General features: G+C 45.3%; 1 protein-coding gene across 1 annotated transcript; it reads right to left on the reverse strand.

Moving 5' to 3' along the window:
• Positions 1-6,552: 6,552 nt before the first annotated feature.
• LOC109743809 (uncharacterized) lies at positions 6,553-9,414 on the reverse strand. The gene is made up of 2 exons (XM_020302899.3): positions 9,221-9,414; positions 6,553-7,232 (listed from the first exon to the last, which is right to left on the reverse strand). Exon 2 carries the CDS (start codon positions 7,080-7,082, stop codon positions 6,651-6,653), a length of 432 nt encoding a protein of 143 aa, XP_020158488.1. The 5' UTR covers positions 7,083-7,232; positions 9,221-9,414; the 3' UTR covers positions 6,553-6,650.
• Between the last annotated feature and the right edge of the window lie 12,154 nt (positions 9,415-21,568).

The following is a 21,568-nucleotide window of genomic DNA, read 5'->3' on the forward strand; positions in this document are numbered from 1 at the left end:
TGCTAATGCGGATGCAGTTAGAACTATTTTTGAATGCATAAAATCTGTCAAAGCAAGAAGATATGCACGGTTTATGTTCTGTTCCTCAAGAAGATATGCATGGACAGACATATTGATAAGCTGAATACAAGTATTGCTGATGCAATATTCAGCCAAAGTGTGTCATCACCAATCAAGGAGACCCATGACTCATGCAAAGTGCTAGTTTGGTACTCACTTTCATCACCCCATCCCTACTGCCGCAGCTGCATGAACAGCCATCGGTGTACTCCATGCTCTTCTATAGCTTAGACATGAACACAAATATCCGATCTGCTATTCTGCAATAAGAAGATCGGAAAATCCTTGACCACTCGAGATGTGAGGAGCGTAGGGTGGGGGTTTCCTAGGGTGTCTAGTAAACGGAGTATCATGGAAAAGGGAAGATAACGATTAGCCTTTCCACTGAATTTTCAAGTTTGTCAGATATGCATGGACAGATATGCCATGCTTCGAATTTACACCAAAAGCTACATCTGCTTGCAAGGAAATATTGACCTGTCCATTGCTCTCCGGTAGTTCCACGTTTGTAATCTCAATTCTTTGTGGTCAAATCATATTCATGGGGGGTATGATTATTGTTTTACTTGCGTCACTCAAGAATGCAGAGATGTGTCTTAGAAATAAATTGAAATTTGTTCCGATTCTGTCAGTCAAGAAAGGGAGATTTGGACAGCTACTTCAAGACAATAAACAAATGATTTTTAAATTCTCTTAGTTTCCCTTCCAAAATAATTCTCTTAGCCTGAGTATTGGATTCCTAAACAGTGGCTTAGCAGCCAGTGTTTGTTGGAAATATGCCCTAGAGGCAATAATAAATTGGTTATTATTATATTTCCTTGTTCATGATAATCGTTTATTATCCATGCTAAAATTGTATTGATAGGAAACTCAGATACATGTGTGGATACATAGACAACACCATGTCCCTAGTAAGCCTCTAGTTGACTAGCTCGTTGATCAATAGATGGTAACGGTTTCCTGACAATGGACATTGGATGTCGTTGATAACGGGATCACATCATTAGGAGAATGATGTGATGGACAAGACCCAATCCTAAGCCTAGCACAAGATCGTGTAGTTCGTTTGCTAAGAGCTTTTCTAATGTCAAGTATCATTTCCTTAGACCATGAGATTGTGCAACTCCCGGATACCGTAGGAATGCTTTGGGTGTACCAAACGTCACAACGTAACTGGGTGGCTATAAAGGTGCACTACAGGTATCTCCGAAAGTGTCTGTTGGGTTGGCACGAATCGAGACTGGGATTTGTCACTCCGTGTAAATGGAGAGGTATCTCTGGGCCCACTCGGTAGGACATCATCATAATGTGCACAATGTGACCAAGGAGTTGATCACGGGATGATGTGTTACGGAACGAGTAAAGAGACTTGCCGGTAACGAGATTGAACAAGGTATCGGGATACCGACGATCGAATCTCGGGCAAGTAACATACCGATTGACAAAGGGAATTGTATATGGGATTGATTGAATCCTCAACATCGTGGTTCATCCGATGAGATCATCGAGGAGCATGTGGGAGCCAACATGGGTATCCAGATCCCGCTGTTGGTTATTGACCGGAGAGTCGTCTCGGTCATGTCTGCGTGTCTCCTGAACCCGTAGGGTCTACACACTTAAGGTTCGGTGACGCTAGGGTTGTAGAGATATTAGTCGGCGGTAACCCGAAAGTTGTTCGGAGTCCCGGATGAGATCCCAGACATCACGAGAAGTTCCGGAATGATCCGGAGGTAAAGATTTATATATGGTAAGTCTTGTTTTGGTCGCCGGAAAGGTTTCGCGCATTATCGGTATTGTACCGAAAGTGCCGAAAGGGGTCCAGGGGTCCACCAAGGGGTCCACATGCCCCGGGGGGGCACATGGGCTGTGGGGTGTGCGCCTTGGCCTATATGGGCCAAGGGAACCAGCCCCAAGAGGCCCATGCGCCAAGAGATAAGATAAAGGGAGAGTCCTAAAGGGGGAAGGCACCTCCTAGGTGCCTTAGGGAGGATGGACTCCTCCCTGGCCGCACCCTTCCTTGGAGGAAGGGCCAAGGCTGCGCCCCCCCTCTCCCTTGGCCCTATATATAGTGGGGGGAAGGGAGGGCAGCAAAGGCTAAGCCCTGGCGCCTCCCTCTCCCTCCCGTGACACATCTCCCTCCTCCCGCAGCGCTTGGCGAAGCCCTGTTGGAACCCCGCTACTTCCACCACCACGCCGTCATGCTACTGGATCTCCATCAACCTCTCCTCCCCCCTTGCTGGATCAAGAAGGAGGAGACGTCGCTGCTCCGTACGTGTGTTGAACGCGGAGGTGCCGTCCGTTCGGCGCTAGGATCATCGGTGATTTGGATCACGACGAGTACGACTCCATCAACCCCGTTCTCTTGAACGCTTCCGCTCGCGATCTACAAGGGTATGTAGATGCACTCATTCCCTCTCGTTGCTAGTAAACTCCATAGATTGATCTTGGTGATGCATAGAAAATTTTGAATTTCTGCTACGTTCCCCAACAGTGTTAACGTTTGAACTCAAGTACACGCCATCATATTAGATACAATGAGCAACCTTCAGAAAATGAAACATTAATGCAGTAAATCTAAACTGAATTTTGGTCATGATTTAGATGGGCAGATCGCAAGAGAGAAAAGTGAAAAGAGAAGATGGCAGTTGCAGAAAATTACCGGCCAGTACATGCATCTGATCTTGATGGTGGTGTGGCGTGCGCCGGGCGGCGGCCTCATTTCGCCACCACCAAAGTGCACGCCAGCTATGAGCTGACCTGTGCAGCCACTGTCAGTGCCACATCTCCCGTGCGGGACCCCGCGGGAAAGGGTGCTGCCGGCGGCAGTCCCGTCGATGGCCAGCACAGCGCCCGTGGCATGGTTAGATCAGCTCACACACGGGCCTGCTCCTGCGCTCGGCACTACGCGTCCCCCCGGCGACGACACACCCTGACGTAGCGAGGCGCTGAGGCCTCGTCCTAGTGACAGATGCTGACAGCCGGAGGCTGCCCCGCTCTGGACGAAACGGCGGCCTCCATCCCGGAGTGCACAGCAGCCACCATCCTGGAATGCACGGCGGTCCTCGGCCCGTCGCTACTCCTCCCGGCGCAGCCCCAAGCAATGACAGATGCAGATAATGGTTGGCACAGAGCTGGGAAATGCCCTCCGGCGCGCAGCCCCGCCATGGCCTCCGGTGGAGATTTTAGTCTAATTTGACACCGAGGCCGCCTCTCGTCGGAAACCGTCGCCACCGGAGGTTCACCGTCGAGGCCGCCGCACCCCTGCCCTTCCTCGTCCCCCTTCCTTCTATTCTTCTCTATCTCCTCCCCACCTTCGAAGCTCTCTCTCCCTGGAACCACAGTAGACCATCGAGGAGCTCAGCCGCCGTCGCGGTCCCTCCGACTCGCCGGAGCCGCCCGTCGTCGCCCCGATCCGGCTGCCATCCACCAGATACACGCCAGCCCTGTTTGAGCCCACGCCTTGGCCATCACCGTTCCCTGCGTCGAGCTGCCGCCGCCGCCCCGCGATGACCACATCGCTCGCCTGCAATGATGTGTGTTTGCCATCGGGTTGTGTTTGTTTTTCTTCCTTGAATTAGGGAGGTGATATATTCGGAGTGGGCGCTGGGCGCGGAACGGTTTCGTCTGGCAGAGTTTTCGTCCGCTGAGGCAAATTGCTAAGCGCAGTTTTAGTTAAGGGCTAGTATAATCATAACGGTTAGATCAAGTTAAGCAGTTCCGATCGTGAGGCTGTAATTGATCCGTGTTGTTATGTGTACAATAGGCTGGGTGTACTTAACGATGAATATGTTTTCTTGTTTAATAGTAGTATAGAAGTATAGATACACTAACGGCGTGCACTACTACACCAAGCCCATTGCTCAGATGGGTGTTCTCTCCGCCCGGAACCCCGACTCATCCTCTTTGCCAGCCATGCGAGAGTCCTTCTGCCGGGGCTCGAGCAGGACTAATGATGAGCTTAGGATTTTTTTTCTTTTAGAAAAAGCTCAAGAAATGCTAGCAAAATCTTTGAAGGTCCAAGGTTGCATAGGACCTATCTGTGGAAAAGGTATGCTTCTTATGATTTGGGATGTGTATTTGGATTATTGTTTTCCGACGTATGTGTTTGACTGGATTAGATGTATATAGGATCTTGCTAGTGCTATAGAGAAGAGAATGCTCTGAGAATAGGCTATTTGGAAGGAACAATCAAGATCAAAAGGAGCAGCATGATGTTCATTCCAAAATTGAGCAGATTCATTGCTGAAATCTCCTTCGCTTAATAATTAACATCATTGCCTGCATCCTTACACCAGATTAGAGAGGGTTCCTTTTGAAAATTTTCACTTCTAGCTTCGTGAGTTTTTAAAGATGGGAAAGATGTATTTATAAAATTTGTATTTCATTAATAGTAAAGTGACACACAAAACACCATTGATGTATTGACTTCTTTTGTTTTTGTTACTAAAGTCATGAATTTAATTCTAGTTTACATAAGAATACTAACTATTGTAGTGATGCTCTTTGTTCCCAGTTTTTACTTTTCAATAGGGCATTATATAAGGTTGATTGATCGGCGGTGTGCTTGCTCTGGTCCGGAGAAAGAGGATGAGCAGAGAATGGTGATCGATTGCTTTTATCACATTGTAAGTATAGATTGTAGAACGTTTGCCCAGAAAGAAAGTATGTACAACCGATACAATTGCCATATATAGATGGTGCTCGGACTAACAAGTGATGCCACTTTCAAGCTTTTGGTGTTTGAAGTGTAATACTTGCTAGGTTTCCAACTACAATTTTTTTTGTAGTACAAACTGAATGTATATGGCATGAATTTATATTTCAGAGTGTATGAACTGATTCAGACTATGTTGACCACTTGAGTTTGGCAGGTTTTTGTTGTATGGTTCTCTCTTTAAAGAATTGAAACAATTCTTCCATGGGGGCAGAATAATTGTCATCCTGAAACGACACGCAGCGTCATTAAGTTTCTTACTCCCTCTGTCCCAAAATAAGTGACTCAAATTTCTATTAACTTTGTACTAAAGCTAGTAAAAAGTTGAGTCACTTAGTTTGGGACGGAGGGAGTATTTACCAATTGAAACATGAGCTAGTAATATCACAACTAAAGTTTTTTTTTAACATATCATCACAAAATGGATGGCTGGATTACGTTTGTATGCATTCTACAAGGGTCACTTCATATGGTGTTATAAGTTAGTTTTATAGTTTTCTCATAATACCCTTTGCTATTTTATATGTCTATATCTTTTTGTTAGGATATTTTTTTCATCTTTTCCACCATCGATTGCTCATCCACCATTTGAAGCTCCAATGTTGAGTGATGTGACTTTTTTTTCTCCCGTTGCAATGCACGGGCATTATTACTATTTATAAACAAAATATGAATGTTCCGATGACAACTTTAACAGAAAAATATTTATCTAAATCATGGCAAAAATTAAAAAAGTGGGTTTTTAACATGGCTGATTAAGAAAAAATTCTTATTTTTGTAAAAATCATGGCAAATTTATAAAAAAAATATCATAGTGTTCACACGGCTAATTCTTGCGTTGCAAAAAAAGTGTGTGCTTGTGTAAAGGCGAAAATTTGCCATGTCAATAAATCTGATAGTATATAAAAATAATTTACAATGGTCTTTCAAAATATGGAAAATTCAGGATTTTTTCATGGGCACATAGCAAAATTTACAATTTTTGTTCTCTAAAAACACATGTCAACTTTTGGGAATTTGTAATGGACACATGGCAAAGTTGGTGATTATTTCTTTGAAAAGATGACAAATGTTAGAATTTTCCATGGACACATGGTAAATTTAGGAAATTTGTTCTCTAAAAACATGGCAAGTTTTGGAAATTTTGTCATGGTATTTAAAATAAATTTGTCATGGTTTGTACAGTAAATTTGCCATGGTTAAGCTACATATAAACATAAATTTTTCATGTTCCATGTCAAAATTAAAGAAATAATATGTTCACTAAAACATCACGGCGAAACAAATTGGAAAAGACAAAAACCTGTTTTGTAAAGGTCATGGCAGATTTTTTTACATATGCTATGTACAAAAAGAATTTGGCATGATATGCACAATAAAAACGACATGCTAAGTACAAGATTTTTCTTTTTGCGGGTGAAGATTTTTCTTCCATGGTAACTATAAATAAAAATGCGATGGTGAATACAATAAATTTGCCATAGTGTAAAAGCATCCGGAGAAGTACATGGTCCGTTCTGCCGCCCCCGACACAGCGTGCACAAACCTGTGTGCCCCAGGCTTCAAATCTTCGGTGGCCAAATTGCGGCATATAAACGTGAGAGAGGCAGCCATAGACACGACACGTCTCAGAACTGTAAAACAATTTCCACGGGTCGATCTATTACGAGGAAAAGCATGAAGGCGACACAACACTTCAGAAAAAATATCACCGGTAGACATCCAGCGGCAACATAATGTACCAGAACGCCAAAAAAGACATGATAACCGGCCAGCCATTCAGAGGGATATATGACATAAATCCAGCTGATCCATACAGCAATATCATACATATAAAAGGTTAGTTTACAACGGATAGCATCCCCCTGCTGGGCAATTAACGGTACCCAATCTGCACTTCAACTGTACCATGGTCAGCATTGCAGATTGTCTTTTCATACTGGTCATGGTAGAAGGTAAGATCACCTTGGAAGGAGATGGCATGACCGTCATTAACATGGTCAGAATTAGTAAAAACATTAAGGTTCAGCTTGATTATCAAGAGCGGCTCTAAGTATATCGGAACAGCTGCCCAAGTCCGCAACAATGGAAGTCTGCCATCAACAACCTCTGCCATATCATCTTCTCCACACTGAAAAAGCAGGACATTAAAGTCACCGTAGAACTCATGGTGCGCTGTGATTTCGCCATATGCATAGCTACAGCCACTGCCAGATGCGAGATCAAGGTTGACACACAAGCTGGCCTGTATAGCACGATACATCGGCACGAAAAACACGTCTATATCACGGCCATATCTTGTTGGCATTGTGTGGACAATGACACTGTTACATAAGTACGGGTCCACATAGAAGACGTAGTTTGCAGTGTCAATCCGGTTATCATCCTCTGGGATTTCAACTTTAATGCGGACATAGTCCTCAAGCGCCGCCCCTTCTGCCCTGAGAATCAAATTACCCTGCGCATATGGCAATGGAATAAAATGATTCAAAAGATGCAAAAAAACAAAAATAATGATATACTGCCTTCATTTCAAGAAGTTAAAAGATAGGTTGTTTAGTCTGAATGCATCAACTCATAGGGCCATTGGTCATATATGTTGTTGCATGCATAGGCTCGACGTGTCTCTATTTTGTAAGACGCGTTGTAGTGTGGAGAAAGAAAACATAAAAGCTAGAGCTTATTCTATTCATAGGATTCTCGAGCCCAGGAACTTGAAAAACAGATTAGAATTACATTAGGGTTACAGAACTAAGGACCTCTTCTATTTGCAAGAATTATAAAATGCATGAATAGGAAAAACACATGAATAGAATGGCATGCCATCTTATACTCACCACGTTCCTTTATCTAAGGTGTATTATTTTTGACATAATGACCAAGAGACATAATTAAGAAGCGATTGGGGCTGAAGTACACCTTGCTAATCCCTTCGACGGAAAGATTAAAAGACCGGAAACACAAGCTGGAATCCGCTTCAGACGGAAGCAAGTCGATTCGGTGGCCCGCAATAGCAAAGTCGCCCGCATACATGATCGCGTACTCTATTTGCATGGGTCACGCAATGTTTTTGAGTCAACAAGTCGTTCTAGGGTAGCGACTCTTGACTAGTCTTGACTGTACAAAAAAAATTACCATAGTATATGTATATACTTATTAATAGTCAGTGGCAACCAAGGGAGGAGCCGCAGCACCAGGGGAGGAGCAAACCACCACCAGCAGCAGCAACCAGGGGAGGAGCAGACCAGCTTGCGGCGGCGCCGGTCGGCAGGATTGTGGGGGCGGCGGCAGCCAAGGGAGAGGGTCGCGAAAGCCAGGATAGGTTTGGGTCGGGGGGAATTCTGGGGCGATCTAGGTTACATGGGGGGATTGTGCAAGCAAATGGAAAAAAATATGACAGGCAGGGCCAACTTTTAGTAGTTCGGCTCAAAAACCATGGGGCCACGCAAGGCATCCCCCGAAAGAAGGATTGCATACAAACCAAAATAAAAATATTGGGAGTTTTTTTGTTCAACCAACCGATTGGGAGGTTGGCTTGATTTTATCGTGAGGTTGCCATGTACATGATGGTGGAGGAGTAAAAGCCGAATTATATGGGGTTACAAATACCCCTTACATTGTAGAATATAGTAAAAAAAACAAATACGCCTAACATATAGGAACAAATGGAGTACTACAAAGTTGTATGGATGTTTGATCATGCACACGAAAACCATATGGAAATTTTTGAAGTAAATTTCATATGAATTGTAATCCTACAAATCAAACAACCAACATAGAGAAAATTCCACACGAATTCCTTTGATGAAATTGGCCCTAAAAATTGAGATGCAAGAGTGTTTGAAAACGTAGAAGAAACAAAGGGATTCTAACGGAAGGTTGAATGTAATACCTTCCCTGTTCATTGCAGGTTGGTTATTTGTTAGTACGGGTTTAGCTTATGACGTGTTTCGAAGTGTTCGGCCAAACGAGTATTTCACGGAATGCCGACAAAGAATTCCATTAATAAATGACCGTTTTGTTTCTTTATAACAAATCGACGAATTCGTAGATCTTTTTAGGAGGCCTAAATGTTCACAGATCGAACCTATCCTATTTTTACAATACGATGGCTGGCTACTCATGGACTAGCTGTAGCTACTATTTTTTTTCTTGGTAGCAATATTAGGAATGCAGTTCATCCAACAATAAATCAAATTCCAGCTATAGAAACTATTGACACAATCAAACCTGAATGAACAAAATGTTGAATTGGATTGTGCCAGTCTATATCTATAACTCCAAAATAGATTGCAAATGAATCATAAGGGAAATTGTCTTAAAGTTCTAATCCTACAAGGAAACATTCTAAGGATCTAAATCCTACAAAAACAATATGAAATATCTTTGAATAGAATAAGCCATAAGAAGCGCTCTACTATGAAACAGAGGGTGCATTACATATACCTGTGAATCAACATTACGATGAAGTGATCCATTCTCCGAGTTGCAGTAGTAATGGGAACGATCGTTGAAAGCAACAAAGGTGCCCACGAAGGGAAATCGGGGACGCACAGATAACAGCTCCACCAAGTCCCGAGATAAGCTGTAGTACTCATCATATCCACCGGTCTCAGACCACACTGGTAGAGAATAGGCCTTTCTTTAGTCGCGCCTCTTACGAACCGCGACTAAAGGCCCGTCCACGTGGGCGGCCTCCTCCGTAGGTTTAGGGTTTTAGCCTCCCTAAGGTTTTTTGTGATTTTTTTTTTATTTTTTTTATTTTCAAATTTCTAAATTATTTTAACCTCTAATCTCTAATCACCACCCCTCATCATTGCTCAATTTATCCTCTAATCTCTAATCACCCTTCAACATTCCAAATCATCTAACTTCCCAGACGGTCACCCATCCTCTCACTACTCCAGCCTGAGCACGCTTAACTTTCGGGTTCTATTCTCCCTCGTTTCCAAGTCTGCACTTGTTGTTTTCCAGACAATAGTAGGATGTCAATTCTATTAACCCTCAGGAATTTAGCTTGAGCATGAAGTGACACATTTCACTGTTTGAGTTTGAAACTATTGTTTTAAAAAACAATAATTATTTAGTAACACTAACATTTCTGGAATAATTAGTTTGACCACTATTTGACCACAGTTTGACCAGATTTGACCAAAATTTAAAAAAACTGAAATAATTATTTAGTAACACTAATATTCTAGAATAATTAGTTTGACCATTGTTTGACCACAGTTTGACCACAATTTGAATTTTTTTGAATTTTTTTGCCTCTCCAGATCTTAAAAGCCCCGTATCTTTTTTTCTGTTAGGTTTTTGAGGATTTTGAAAATGTTTAACGGGGTTTGCCCCGTTAAATTCGGATGTAACTTTTCGAGTAGATGATTTTTCATATAAAAAACTTTTTCATCCGAGTTCGTATGCAAAAGTTATGCCCATTTTAAAAAATTCTAAAGAGATTTTGCAAATAAAGTCGAAATTCATATTTGTTAATTTTCCCAACAACTAGGCCACATATCACATGAGAAACTTATTTTATTTTATTTTTTTGACATTTCCATCATTTTCTTTTGGTTTTTCTAAAACTAAAAAGGCGGTCCGGGAGGGGGTAGAGTTTGATGGGCCCTTTAGTACCGGTTCGTGCCGTGAACCGGTACTAATGCCTCAAATCCCATTAGTACCGGTTGGTCTGGCCAACCGCGATTAAAGGCCTTCGGGCCAGCCTGAGGACTAAAGGCCTTCGGGCCAGCCTGAGGACCTTCCCGGTTGGCCAGGCCAACCGGGACTAAAGCCCCTCCCGTCCGCCAGCTGTCGACCGAGCGCGCTGGGCCCAGATAGTTGGTCGCGGGTCTCCTCCCGAATCGCGACTAAAGAACCATTTTGTCACGGTTCGATTATTTTAGGGACTAATGAGGGCGTATGGAAGCCTCTTTTTCTACTAGTGCCAGTCGCCATCTGTGTCATAGTAGTCGCCACAGTTACTGCCATCGTAGCGATCACTATTGTGGCCGTATTCAGCAAGCTGCTCGCTGTAATCATCATCTGCAGCAGGAGAATCTTTGTCTCCCGTTTGCTCATCAGCAGGATTGACAGTTTCTTCTCCCGTTCCCGTTCCCCTTGCCCTTTCCCTTACACCTCTACTAAAAAAAAGCCGTCGAACAACATCGAGAGTCCCGTAATGAATAAATCTAATGGGCTCAGAGATGCAGGCCTGTTTCAGGAGAGGATCGAGTGTTGTAAATAATGAAAAAGAAAGAGATACTCCTATGACCGTAATCAATCATGCTTCCATCGATCAGATCGATGTTGGGTAAACTATTTCGTCTAGCTAGCAGATACAAAATCAAAATACCTGCAGAGAGCAGAAGACGGCACTCCAACATGCTCTTTCGGGTTCGGCGGAAACGCTCAGCGGCATGCTTCTCCGTTCAGCGGCAGCGATTGGATAGGGGGCGGCGGCCCTTGGCAGGTTATTAAACCCTAGATCGATCCGATGGCGCTGGTAGTATATATATATATGCCCAAACCTAGTCTTGCGGCCTGGGCAATCTCTCTTTTCCGATTTGTTTTTATTTTAGACAATCTTTTCCTTTTTTTTTTTGAGACAAATGAGACAATCTTTTCCGATTTGCTGCTTCTAGAACTTAGTCAGCCCAGGCCGATTACTCTGTAACAGAACTTTCCGGGGCAGGGGGGGATGCCCCGCGTCGCGGTAGCCCAGATGTCCCAGCCCATCAGTGCGGGAGGCCACGGCCTGTTTTTTGTTTTTTATTTCTGTTTTCCGTTCTTGTTTCTTGCTTTATTTTTGTACTTTTCTTCATACTTTAAAATATTGTACATATATATAGAAAACACTCTTCAAAAATATATTTGAAAAATGTTGCAAAATGTTGAATAAGTATTTCAAAAATGTTGAACAAGTATCCGAATTTTTTGAATAAGTTTAAAAAAGTTGAAAAAATATTTGACAAATGTTGAATAAGTATTAAAAATTGTTGAACGGGTATTTGAAAAATCTTGAACCATTATTCGAAAATCTTGAATAAGTATTTGAAAATGGTGAATAAGTATTTGAAAATGGTGAACATGTATAAAAATGTTGAATAAGTATTGAAAATGTTGAACAAGTATTTGAAAATTGTTGAATAAGTATTAAAATGGTCAGCAATATTTTGAAAAATGTTGAATAAACATTCGAACAATGTTGAATGGGTATATAAAAAATGTTGATCACTTATTAAATAAATGTTTTTAACATGAACGAAAATGTAGAGTGAGAATGAAAACAAACATAAGAAAAAACAAAAATAAAGAAGAAAAAGGAAAACCAAACAAAAATGGAGAAGAAATAAGAAAACCAAAGAAAAAAATGAAGATGGAATTCTCTTGGCCCATTCATGTATAGTTTGTGAATCGTATGAGTGGGACTAAAGTTTAGTCCCACCCCAGAAGTTGAGTGAGCCTTGCACCTCTTTATAAGGTGAGCTCTTCTACCACTTGTATGAGCATGAGAAGAGGAGACCTACACGCACGCTCCTCCTCCTCCTCGCCACGCCCCGCTGCACCGTGGAAATGAGCCGAGGACAGAGCTATACACGTTGTCTATACTGGACCGTTTCCGATTCTTTTGGATCGCGACTCGGGACGTGGGGTTTACTCCCACGACCTACCCGGCACCATCGTTTCAGATCATTGCGCCGCCACGCAAGTCTTCTCCATCCCTCCTTTCGGCTTGCACCGCGAGAAGGGACGGCAGGCCTCCGGAACCCCGCCTCTCGTGATGGGCGATCAGGCTTTTGGGGAGCGCACTCGCGCGAGGGACGTGGTGTTTACTCCCATGACCTACCCGGCACCACCGTTCCAGATCATTGCGCCGCTACGCAAGTCTTCTCCATCCCTCCTTTCGGCGTGCACCGCGAGAAGGGACGGCAGGCCTCCGGAACCCCGCCTCCCGTGACCCTGTACGGAGAGGGGCGATCAGGTTTTTAGGGAGCGCGCTCGCGCGACTGCTGGCAGCGATGACTTCTTCCCCGACCTTGGCAACCTCTTCCTCAACAACATGGGAGACAACCTCAACGCCAACGGTGCTGCTCCCATTGCACCGTATGTGATTTTGTCCTTCCTGTTCGAGATCATGGTAGAATTCATGTTTCTAGTCTACGCTCTAGATTCGATCTGTTCATCTACTATGCTAGTTCACATGATTAGTTTAATCTCTATTATTGTCGTCGTGATTTATTTTGTGTTTATTCGGATTAAATCTCGTGGTAATTTGCTCATATATTCAACAAAGTTTGCACGTGCATTCTTTAGGAAGAATTTTGTGTTGCCTATCTTGCATCCAGATGTCACTTACACTTGGGAGAACACAACTTTAATAGTTTACTCATATCGTTCTCCACCCCATTTGTTTCCCCCATCTTAGGATTAAGGAAACATTTTAGGATTAATGTGCCAACTTGTATACAAGTTAATGTAAGTGTGTGAGAGAGGTGACATGCCACACCATGACCTCATATTCGTCTTACCAAGCCAAGCATACTTTCCATAAATGAAAAATACCAGAGATTAAAATGAACATAGCTAAGCTCGTAACTCCAGGTGGTTGTACATTACCTCCCGATATTTTCAGCTATACTTTCGATGGTTGAAGATGCAATGCTATTTTTTTTAAATAATACATTTTTAATTAATTTTCATAAATATTACGCTGGATAAAAAACTTTCAAAAATAATACACCGTCGGCCCGCTGCAGGCCGACTGGGCCTAGTCGGCCCACAGCAGGCCGATTGGGCCGACTGGCCCCTGTCGGCCCACTGTGGGCTGATTGCGTCCTGTCGGCCCACTGTGGGCCGATTGAAGCTAATTAGCTTGCTGTGGGCTAATTGTTTTTGCAAAAAAAGTAGGCATAAAAATATATGTTTAAATTTTTTTAATCATGTAATTAAAAAATATTAAACATGTATAAAAAAATATTCCTGATGTATACAAAAAATGTACAATATATATGCAAAAAAGTTGACATAAAAAATATGTTTTAAAAAGTGTTAAGCATGTATTTAAAAATTGTTAAATGTGTGTATAAAAAAATGTTTCTTATCTATTCAAAAAATATAGAATGTGTATGAAAAAAAGTTGACACAAAAAAATATGTTTGAAAAAAATGTTCCAATTTCATACAAAAAGAGCAACCAATCATACTTAGGTCCGTGATGCTCCCATACCGGATCCGGAGCTGGAACCTTTTTTTATACACGTTTAACCTTTCATTCCAATACATGAAACATTTTTGTGTACTCGTTGAACATTTTTTCAAATACATGATTAACATTTTTTTCAAACATATTTTTTGGCATCAACTTTTTTTCATACACATTCTATATTTTTTGTATAGATAAGGAACCTTTTTTCAAATACATGATTAACATTTTTTTCAAACATATTTTTTTGGTGTCAACTTTTTTTCATACACATTCTATATTTTTTGTATAGATAAGGAACTTTTTTATACACACATTTAACAATTTTTAAATACATGATTAACACTTTTTAAAACATATATTTAGTCAACTTTTTTGTATATATATTGTACATTTTTTGTATACATCAGGAACATTTTTTATACACGTTTAATATTTTTTAATTACATGATTAACATTTTTTTAAACATATATTTTTTATGCCTACTTTTTTTGCAAAAACAATTAGCCCACAGCGAGCCAATTAGCTCCAGTCGGCCGACAGTGGGCCGACAGGACCCAATCAGCCCACAGTGGGCCGACAGGGGGGCCAGTCAGCCTGCTGTGGGCCGACTAGGCCCAGTCGGCCTGCAGCGGGCGGACGGTGTATTATTTTTGAAAATTTTTTACCCAGCGTAATATTTATGAAAATTAATAAAAAAAATGTATTATTTAAAAAAAATTAGCAAGATGCAACACACCTGAAGACCAGACAAAAAATTCTGCAAGAGTTCTTGTAGAGTTTCTTACAACACGTTTGCTGATCTGAATAAATACAAATGTATACCAAATGTACAGTTATGTATGGTAATATGCATAAAAACAACAAAAATGAATTTGCAGAAGCTAGCCTTCACCAGGTGCGACACATCTAATACAACCACATCGAGCCGAGTATCTGTTTCATATTCCTACGCGTAAATCCGTTTTTGTCATATCATAACAAACTTGCTTCTCGGTTTACATAACCATATGGCCAAGTAAACAAAGAAAGAAACATTATGACGGATCAATAAAAAATGTGAATTGTTTACTTGCATCAGCAACACAGAGACTAAAGGGTGTACATCAGGAAAGAAAAACACCCTTTTTGTACAAAATAGCAAAGCTTATGCTACCTTGAAAATCCCAGCAGATGAAACTACACAAAAGTTTGAAAGAGAACATGTACGACAGGACCCCCAAGCAACCGTTCAAGAACCCTGCATGTTAGAATTTCAACACTGGTGATATAAGTGCGAATGTCAAGGCAGCAATGAAATACAAAGCTAAGAAAAAAAAAGCATCAATGCTGAGTGGATATAGAGCTAGACAAAAGAACCGGGTGCCTTGAGAACTAATAAAGGATAAAAGAAGAAGAGAAACAACCTCACCAAAATTGCCTAAGCTTTGTCTAATAGCAAGTAACATGGCATGTTAACATGACTGAATTGTATTTACGGTCCATTGTGGATTCCAACAAACCTCGTATTGTATCTGAACGACCTGTTAGGCCGTACGTAGTGCCTGATTACAATAAAAACAACCTTAACAACTAAGACCGAGGGTGTCCAAGAAGCTATCTCCCGAGTGCGTAGGAACCGTTACAACGATTAATTGCGACGCTTCAGGCGAGTCTTGAACTGCACAAGATCAATTGTGGCTGCTGGCTGAAGGCTGAATGCACAAGACAACAAAGGAATGCTTGATCCCCTCCGTGCCAGCTGAAAAAAAGCAGACATAATGGCTGGACAATCTCTCGTCACAATGATCCCTTTCCAAAGAAAAATTAGAGAATAGAAAAAATGAATGATTGGACAGGGCTGGCATGTCTAACTCTAATACTCGTTGTGGATCCCTATCTGCTGAATGTGTGCATTCAAATAACCGACCAAAGAGATCTTTAAACTCTGCTAACAAGCTTGCTTTGGCTGGCTTCAGTTTTATCAACGTGAATCAATCATATATGCGGAGGGGTTGCCTGGATCCCCATTTAGGGTTTCCAGCCACTTCCAGTGAGGTGTGGCGCCTCACTCACTCCGCCCGCACCCTCAAGATCTTTCCTCCTCCTCCCCCTCTGCTCAAATCCTTCGCGGCGGCGGTGATGGGTGACCGGAGGGCTGACAAGCGGCCCATGGAGATCTCCGACCATGAGGCGGACAGGCGCAGGGAGCGAGATCTGCGGGACAAGGCGAAGCGTGCGATGCGGGAGCGCTCTGGTGGCCGCGAGGCTCGGGAGGAGCGCGATGGATCTCGTGACCAGGGCGGGCGCAAGGGGGATTGGGGTCCTCCTCCCCCGTGGTGGATCCAACTCCAAGAATGCAAGAAGAAGAAGAAGAAGGCCAATCAACGGCGGCGTGAGCTTGAGCGGAAGCCCATGGCGCATCCAAACTGTGGTGGGGGCCATGGTGACCCGCTGGCCAAGAAGCCTTAGGCGCTCGCGGATCCGCTGGCGCTGGCGCTTCCCTCTTCGTCCAAGGGCACGGCGGAGGAGCCCATCCCGGTGGAAGAAGCTCCTGACATCAAGTGTTTCAAGTGTGGTCGCTTGGGTCACTTTCAATCCAAGTGCAAGTTCAAGCCTCTCTGCGTGCTATGTAAGGAAGAGGATCACGCTTCCGCCCACTGCCCGACGCGAGGCCGCCAACTGAACTTGCAGATCATGGGCAGCGCCATCTCTGGCGAGGGTTTCTTCTGCCTGGAGTTTGACGAGGATGCCGAGGCCGATCTGCCCGTAGATGCTTGAATCGAGAATGCGGCTATCCTTGCTGCTGAGCATGGAAAGCTCAATCTCCGCATCCTCAAGCAAGAGTTGAAGCACATGGTGGCCGGGGACTGGGATTGGCAAGTGACTCAGGTTGGTGACAATGACTTCTTGGTAGTTTTTCCGTCCGCAGATCTGCTGCACATGGCTAAGTCAAGTGGGAAGTTGTTCTTGTCCATCAATGACATCACTACTATGGTGCGGGACATGCTTCACGAGGAAGTCCAGCCGATGGCCATGCCCGAGACGTGGGTGCGGCTGCACGGCATACCTAAGAAGCACAGGCGCGAGGACCGCATCAAGGAAGGGTTCCGGATGCTCGGCCATCCAATTGTGGTGGACGAGTTGTCCCTCATCAGGTTGGGGCCGGTGAGGATGAAGATTGCGTGCAAGGCTCCGGAGAAGCTTAACGGGTTTGTGGAAGTGTGGTTAAATCACGAGGGCTATCAGATCAAGGTGGAGCGTGAGGTGCTGCCCAAGCGCGGTGGCGAGCGGGTGGTTCTTGGCGCTGGGCCTTCCTACCCTCCGCCCAAGGATTCTGACTTCGCGGGGGGTGCTCAGCCACCAGGCAGCCCGCGGCCTGGCGGTGCTGAGCCAGGCAACGCTCATCAGGGCGATGGCGGGGCGTCCAACGCGGCCACGAATCCGGATGCCAAGATGCAAGACTGTGGAGAGGAGCTTGAGGACAGCCTACATGACACTGACACTGAGACGTGGGATAAGCTGGGTGCCCTGCCGGCTGATGCTGGGGCCATGGGGATGGCGACCCAGGACACGGCAGTGAGTGTGCCGCCGCTGGCCCACTCCCTCGCGCTGACCTTTGACGAGTACGGGTCCAGCCTCTCGGCCCAGATTCCGGTGAGGGCAGGGCACCTCGAGGTGGTTGGGGCCACTCCGGCTGTTATCCTGACGTCCTCTCATCTGGTGGCGATGGGGATGGACTCAGGGTGTGTGGTGGATGTCGACTGCGACATGACACCAGCAAACAAGCGTGGCTCCAACAGTGCTGGTCGCCAGGCCAAGAAGACGGCAGGCAGAAAGCCGGCCAACAAACAAGCTCAGGCCAATTCGGTGGCGACGGCGACGCTTGGTGGGGAGCTTGGGGCGGCGTTGGGAGTGACCGGGACGGGCAGCAAGGCCAGGAGCTCCAAGGCGACGCCGATGGTGCAGCGGGCGCCCAGCGTGCGGGCCAAGGCCAAGCTGGGTGAACTGTCCTCCTTGGAGAGCGCCAAGCTTCGTCTCGCCGACAAGAACCTGGAATCGTCAGGTAATCCCTTGCCCACGTATCATATTTTGAACGCTTTTTCGGATGATCATCTCGCTAGTATCTTAGACGATAGCGATGTGGCGATTCGTGCTCCTAACGTCGATATCATCTCGCTGGTGCGCGTGCGGGAAGGAGCGCATGCTGTGCTCGCGGCCGCGGCTGCCCGTTGCGCTGAGAAGAACCAGTTGGCCATCATACCAGTAGGGGCTAGTGGCGAGGCGGGGCCCGCTAAGGGGACATAAGCTAGGGTGGCTTCTGGTCTTCCTTCTTCCAGCCGGATTCCAGCTCGGAAGAGAGTGGCGAAAGCGGTGTCCTCCAGGGGAGTGCACCTTCGTAATAGGACTATTTAGATGCGTTGCATGTTTTGGAACATCCGTGGTTGTGGCCATGGAGGGCGTCGTACTCAGCTCAAGGAGTATATGGCCAGGGAGAGGATCAACGTGGTAGCGCTTCAGGAAACGATTAAAACGGATTTTTCGTTCCGCGATCTTCTTGCTTTCGATCCCCTGCAACGATTTGATTGGCATTGGGTGCCCTCGGTTGGCCACTCAGGTGGCATTTTGATGGGTTGTAATCGTGATGTATGTGATGTATTGAGATGGGAGGTTGGTGTATTTTTACTTGCGGCTACCATTAAATATTGTGCCTCAGGTCAATCGTGGGTAGGTGTGTGCGTGTACGGTCCTGCCGATCACGCCCGTTCGGTGGATTTCCTGCTCGAACTTACCAATTTGGTCGGGGCCAAACGGGCTATTAACTTGCCACTGTTGGTAGGCGGTGACTTCAACTTAATCCGTTCAGGGGCAGACAAGAACAACGCCAATATTGACTGGACTAGGGTGTCCATGTTCAATAATGCCATTGCGGCAGCGGCATTGAGGGAGGCTGCTAGGACCGGAGCCAGATTTACTTGGACTAACAAGCAATTGTAGCCGGTTCGGAGCGTGCTAGACCGGGTTTTCTTTACACCCAAGTGGGAGGTTCTTTTTCCCTTGTGCAATCTTGTCGCTGAAACGCGTATTGGCTCGGATCATGTTCCGTTGATCTTTTCCTCGGGGGAGGATTTCATTAGGCATAGCCCTAGATTCTACTTCGAAACGGCGTGGTTCGAATCCGAGGGGTTTGCACAAATGGTAGCTGAGCGCTGGTTATCGATACGCGCCAATCTTGGGCCGCAGCGCGGACCGGCAGAGTGTTAGACCGCGACGACTAGCAATCTTCGGGCTTTCCTGCGTGGGTGGGGTGCAAACCACGGCGGTGAATCCAAAAAGGAGCGTGCTAGGATTGTTGAGGAAATTGATGCACTGGACGTGGAGGCAGATTGCCGGCCCTTCTCAGAGGGAGAATGGGCACATAGATACGATCTAGAAAACAAAGTGCTCGCAATTCTTCGAGCGGAGGAAGAATATTGGCGACGTAGGGGCGGTGTCAAGTGGGTTACTAAAGGAGACGCAAACACTGGTTACTTCCACGCTTACGCTAACGGAAGAAAACGAAAGTGTACTATTCCGTGCCTGCAATCTGATAACGAACTCCTTTTAAGCAACGAGCAAATCGTGGCCCACATTTATGAGTTTTTCATTGGCCTTTTGGGGACGGCCGAGGAAAAAGCTCTTTCCCTCCGGGAGGACCTGTGGGATCCAAATGAACGGGTGCCGCAGGAGGAGAACGAAGGGCTCGCTCTCTCGTTCCTTCCGGAAGAAATTGACAAAGCCTTGAACGATATGAAAATGGACACGGCACCTGGGCCGGATGGGTGGCCGGTAGAACTTTTCAAGAAGTTTTGGCAGCACCTCAAGCACCTTTTCTACGATATCGTGAACGACTCTGCGTTGGGTACGGTTGACTTGTCGCGTCTTAACTATGGGGCGATTAGCTTGATTCCTAAAGTGAAAGGGGCCGATGACATCAAACTCTTTAGAACGATCACCTTGATCAATGTCCCCTTCAAAATCTGCGCAAAAGCCTATGCCTCGCGCTTGGCTCTGGTGGCCCAACGGGTGATTAGCCATAGCCAAACTGGTTTTCTCAAACATCGCAACATTCTTGAAGGCCCCACAGCGCTTCAAGAAATTGTCCACGAGCTAAAATGTACGAAGTCGCGAGGCGTGCTACTCAAGTTGGACTTTGAGAAAGCCTATGATCGCGTGAACTGGTAGTTCGTGCGTGAGGTCCTCCTCAAGAAGGGTTTTGAGGCGGGATTCGTTCACCGCATCATGCACCTAGTGTGTAGTGGGCACACGGCGGTTACCATCAACGGTACTATGGGAAAATTCTTCCGCGACAAATGTGGCCTTCGGCAGGGAGACCCGAGCTCGCCACTTATCTTTAATTTCATTGCGGATGCCCTCGCGGCAATGATTAACAAAGCCAGAGCGGCGGGACACATTCGTGGGCTCGTTCCCCACCTCATCCCTGGCGGCATTACTCACTTACAATACGCAGACGATACGATGCTTCTTTTCAAACCAAACAAGCATAGTATTGCCTCGATTAAATTGCTGCTTCTCGCTTTTGAGATCTTGTCAGGGCTTAAGATCAATTTTCTAAAAAGCAAAGTGATCACCATTGGGATGGAGGATCAAGAAAGTAGGCAGATTGCCAACTTGCTCAATTGCAAGATTGGGAGATTCCCGATCAAATATCTTGGACTTCCGATCTCGCACAAGAATCTGACCATAGCTGAGTGGGAGCCGCTCTATGGCAAAGTGGCTAACCGGGTCAGTCCGTGGAGAGGGAGGTTTATGTCATCAGTAACTAGCCTGATTTTGACCAACTCGAGCCTGTCCTCGCTCCCTCTTTTCACAATGGGGATGTTTCTCCTCGTGGATGGAGTGCATGCCAAGCTCGACACTCCGCGCTCCCGGTTCTTTTGGGAAGGAACCGGGACTAAACGCAAATATCATTTGGTGAAATGGGCCGCGGTTTGCAGACCAAAAAAGTTCGGTGGTTTGGGGATCACGAACTCCAAACTCATGAATGTTGCCCTGCTCACCAAATGGTGGTGGCGCCTTGTCCAAAATGAGTCGGGACTCTGGCGGGATATCCTCCGGGCAAAATATTTCCCGGACGAAAATCTTTTCAAGGCTAAGCTCAAGGGCTCGGCGTTTTGGAATGGGATCCAAGCGGTGAGACCGGCTTTCTCGGTGGGTGCCCAATTTACCGTCAACAACGGCACGTCCACGCGGTTTTGGATTGATTGTTGGTGGGGCCAAGCGTCATTGTGGCAATCTCACCCGGAGCTTTACCAACTGGCCACTGACACTAACATTCTGGTCGCCGACGCCCTGCGCATGCACCCTCCGGCGATTTCCTTCTACAGGACTCTGGAGGTAGGAGAGGCCGCATCTTGGAACGCGCTGGTGGCTGACCTCGAGGGGAGGACTCTTAGCCAGGAGAATGACTCTATAGCTTGGAAGCTAACTTCCTCCCGAAAATTATCGGTGAAATCCTTACATGAGAAGTTGACTGAGGGGAATGTGCTAGACATGGCAACGGGGCTATGAAAGGCTGGCATTCTCCTTAAGATCAAGATTTTTATGTGGCAAAT

The sequence above is a fragment of the Aegilops tauschii genome, chromosome 2 (assembly GCF_002575655.3).
Source record: "Aegilops tauschii subsp. strangulata cultivar AL8/78 chromosome 2, Aet v6.0, whole genome shotgun sequence".
In the NCBI taxonomy this organism is placed as follows: domain Eukaryota; kingdom Viridiplantae; phylum Streptophyta; class Magnoliopsida; order Poales; family Poaceae; genus Aegilops; species Aegilops tauschii.

What these genes read in the sequence shown, in the direction of transcription:
- LOC109743809 (XM_020302899.3), bottom strand. Translation starts at nt 7,082, where the DNA reads ATGCCAACAAGATATGGCCGTGATATAGACGTGTTTTTCGTGCCGATG.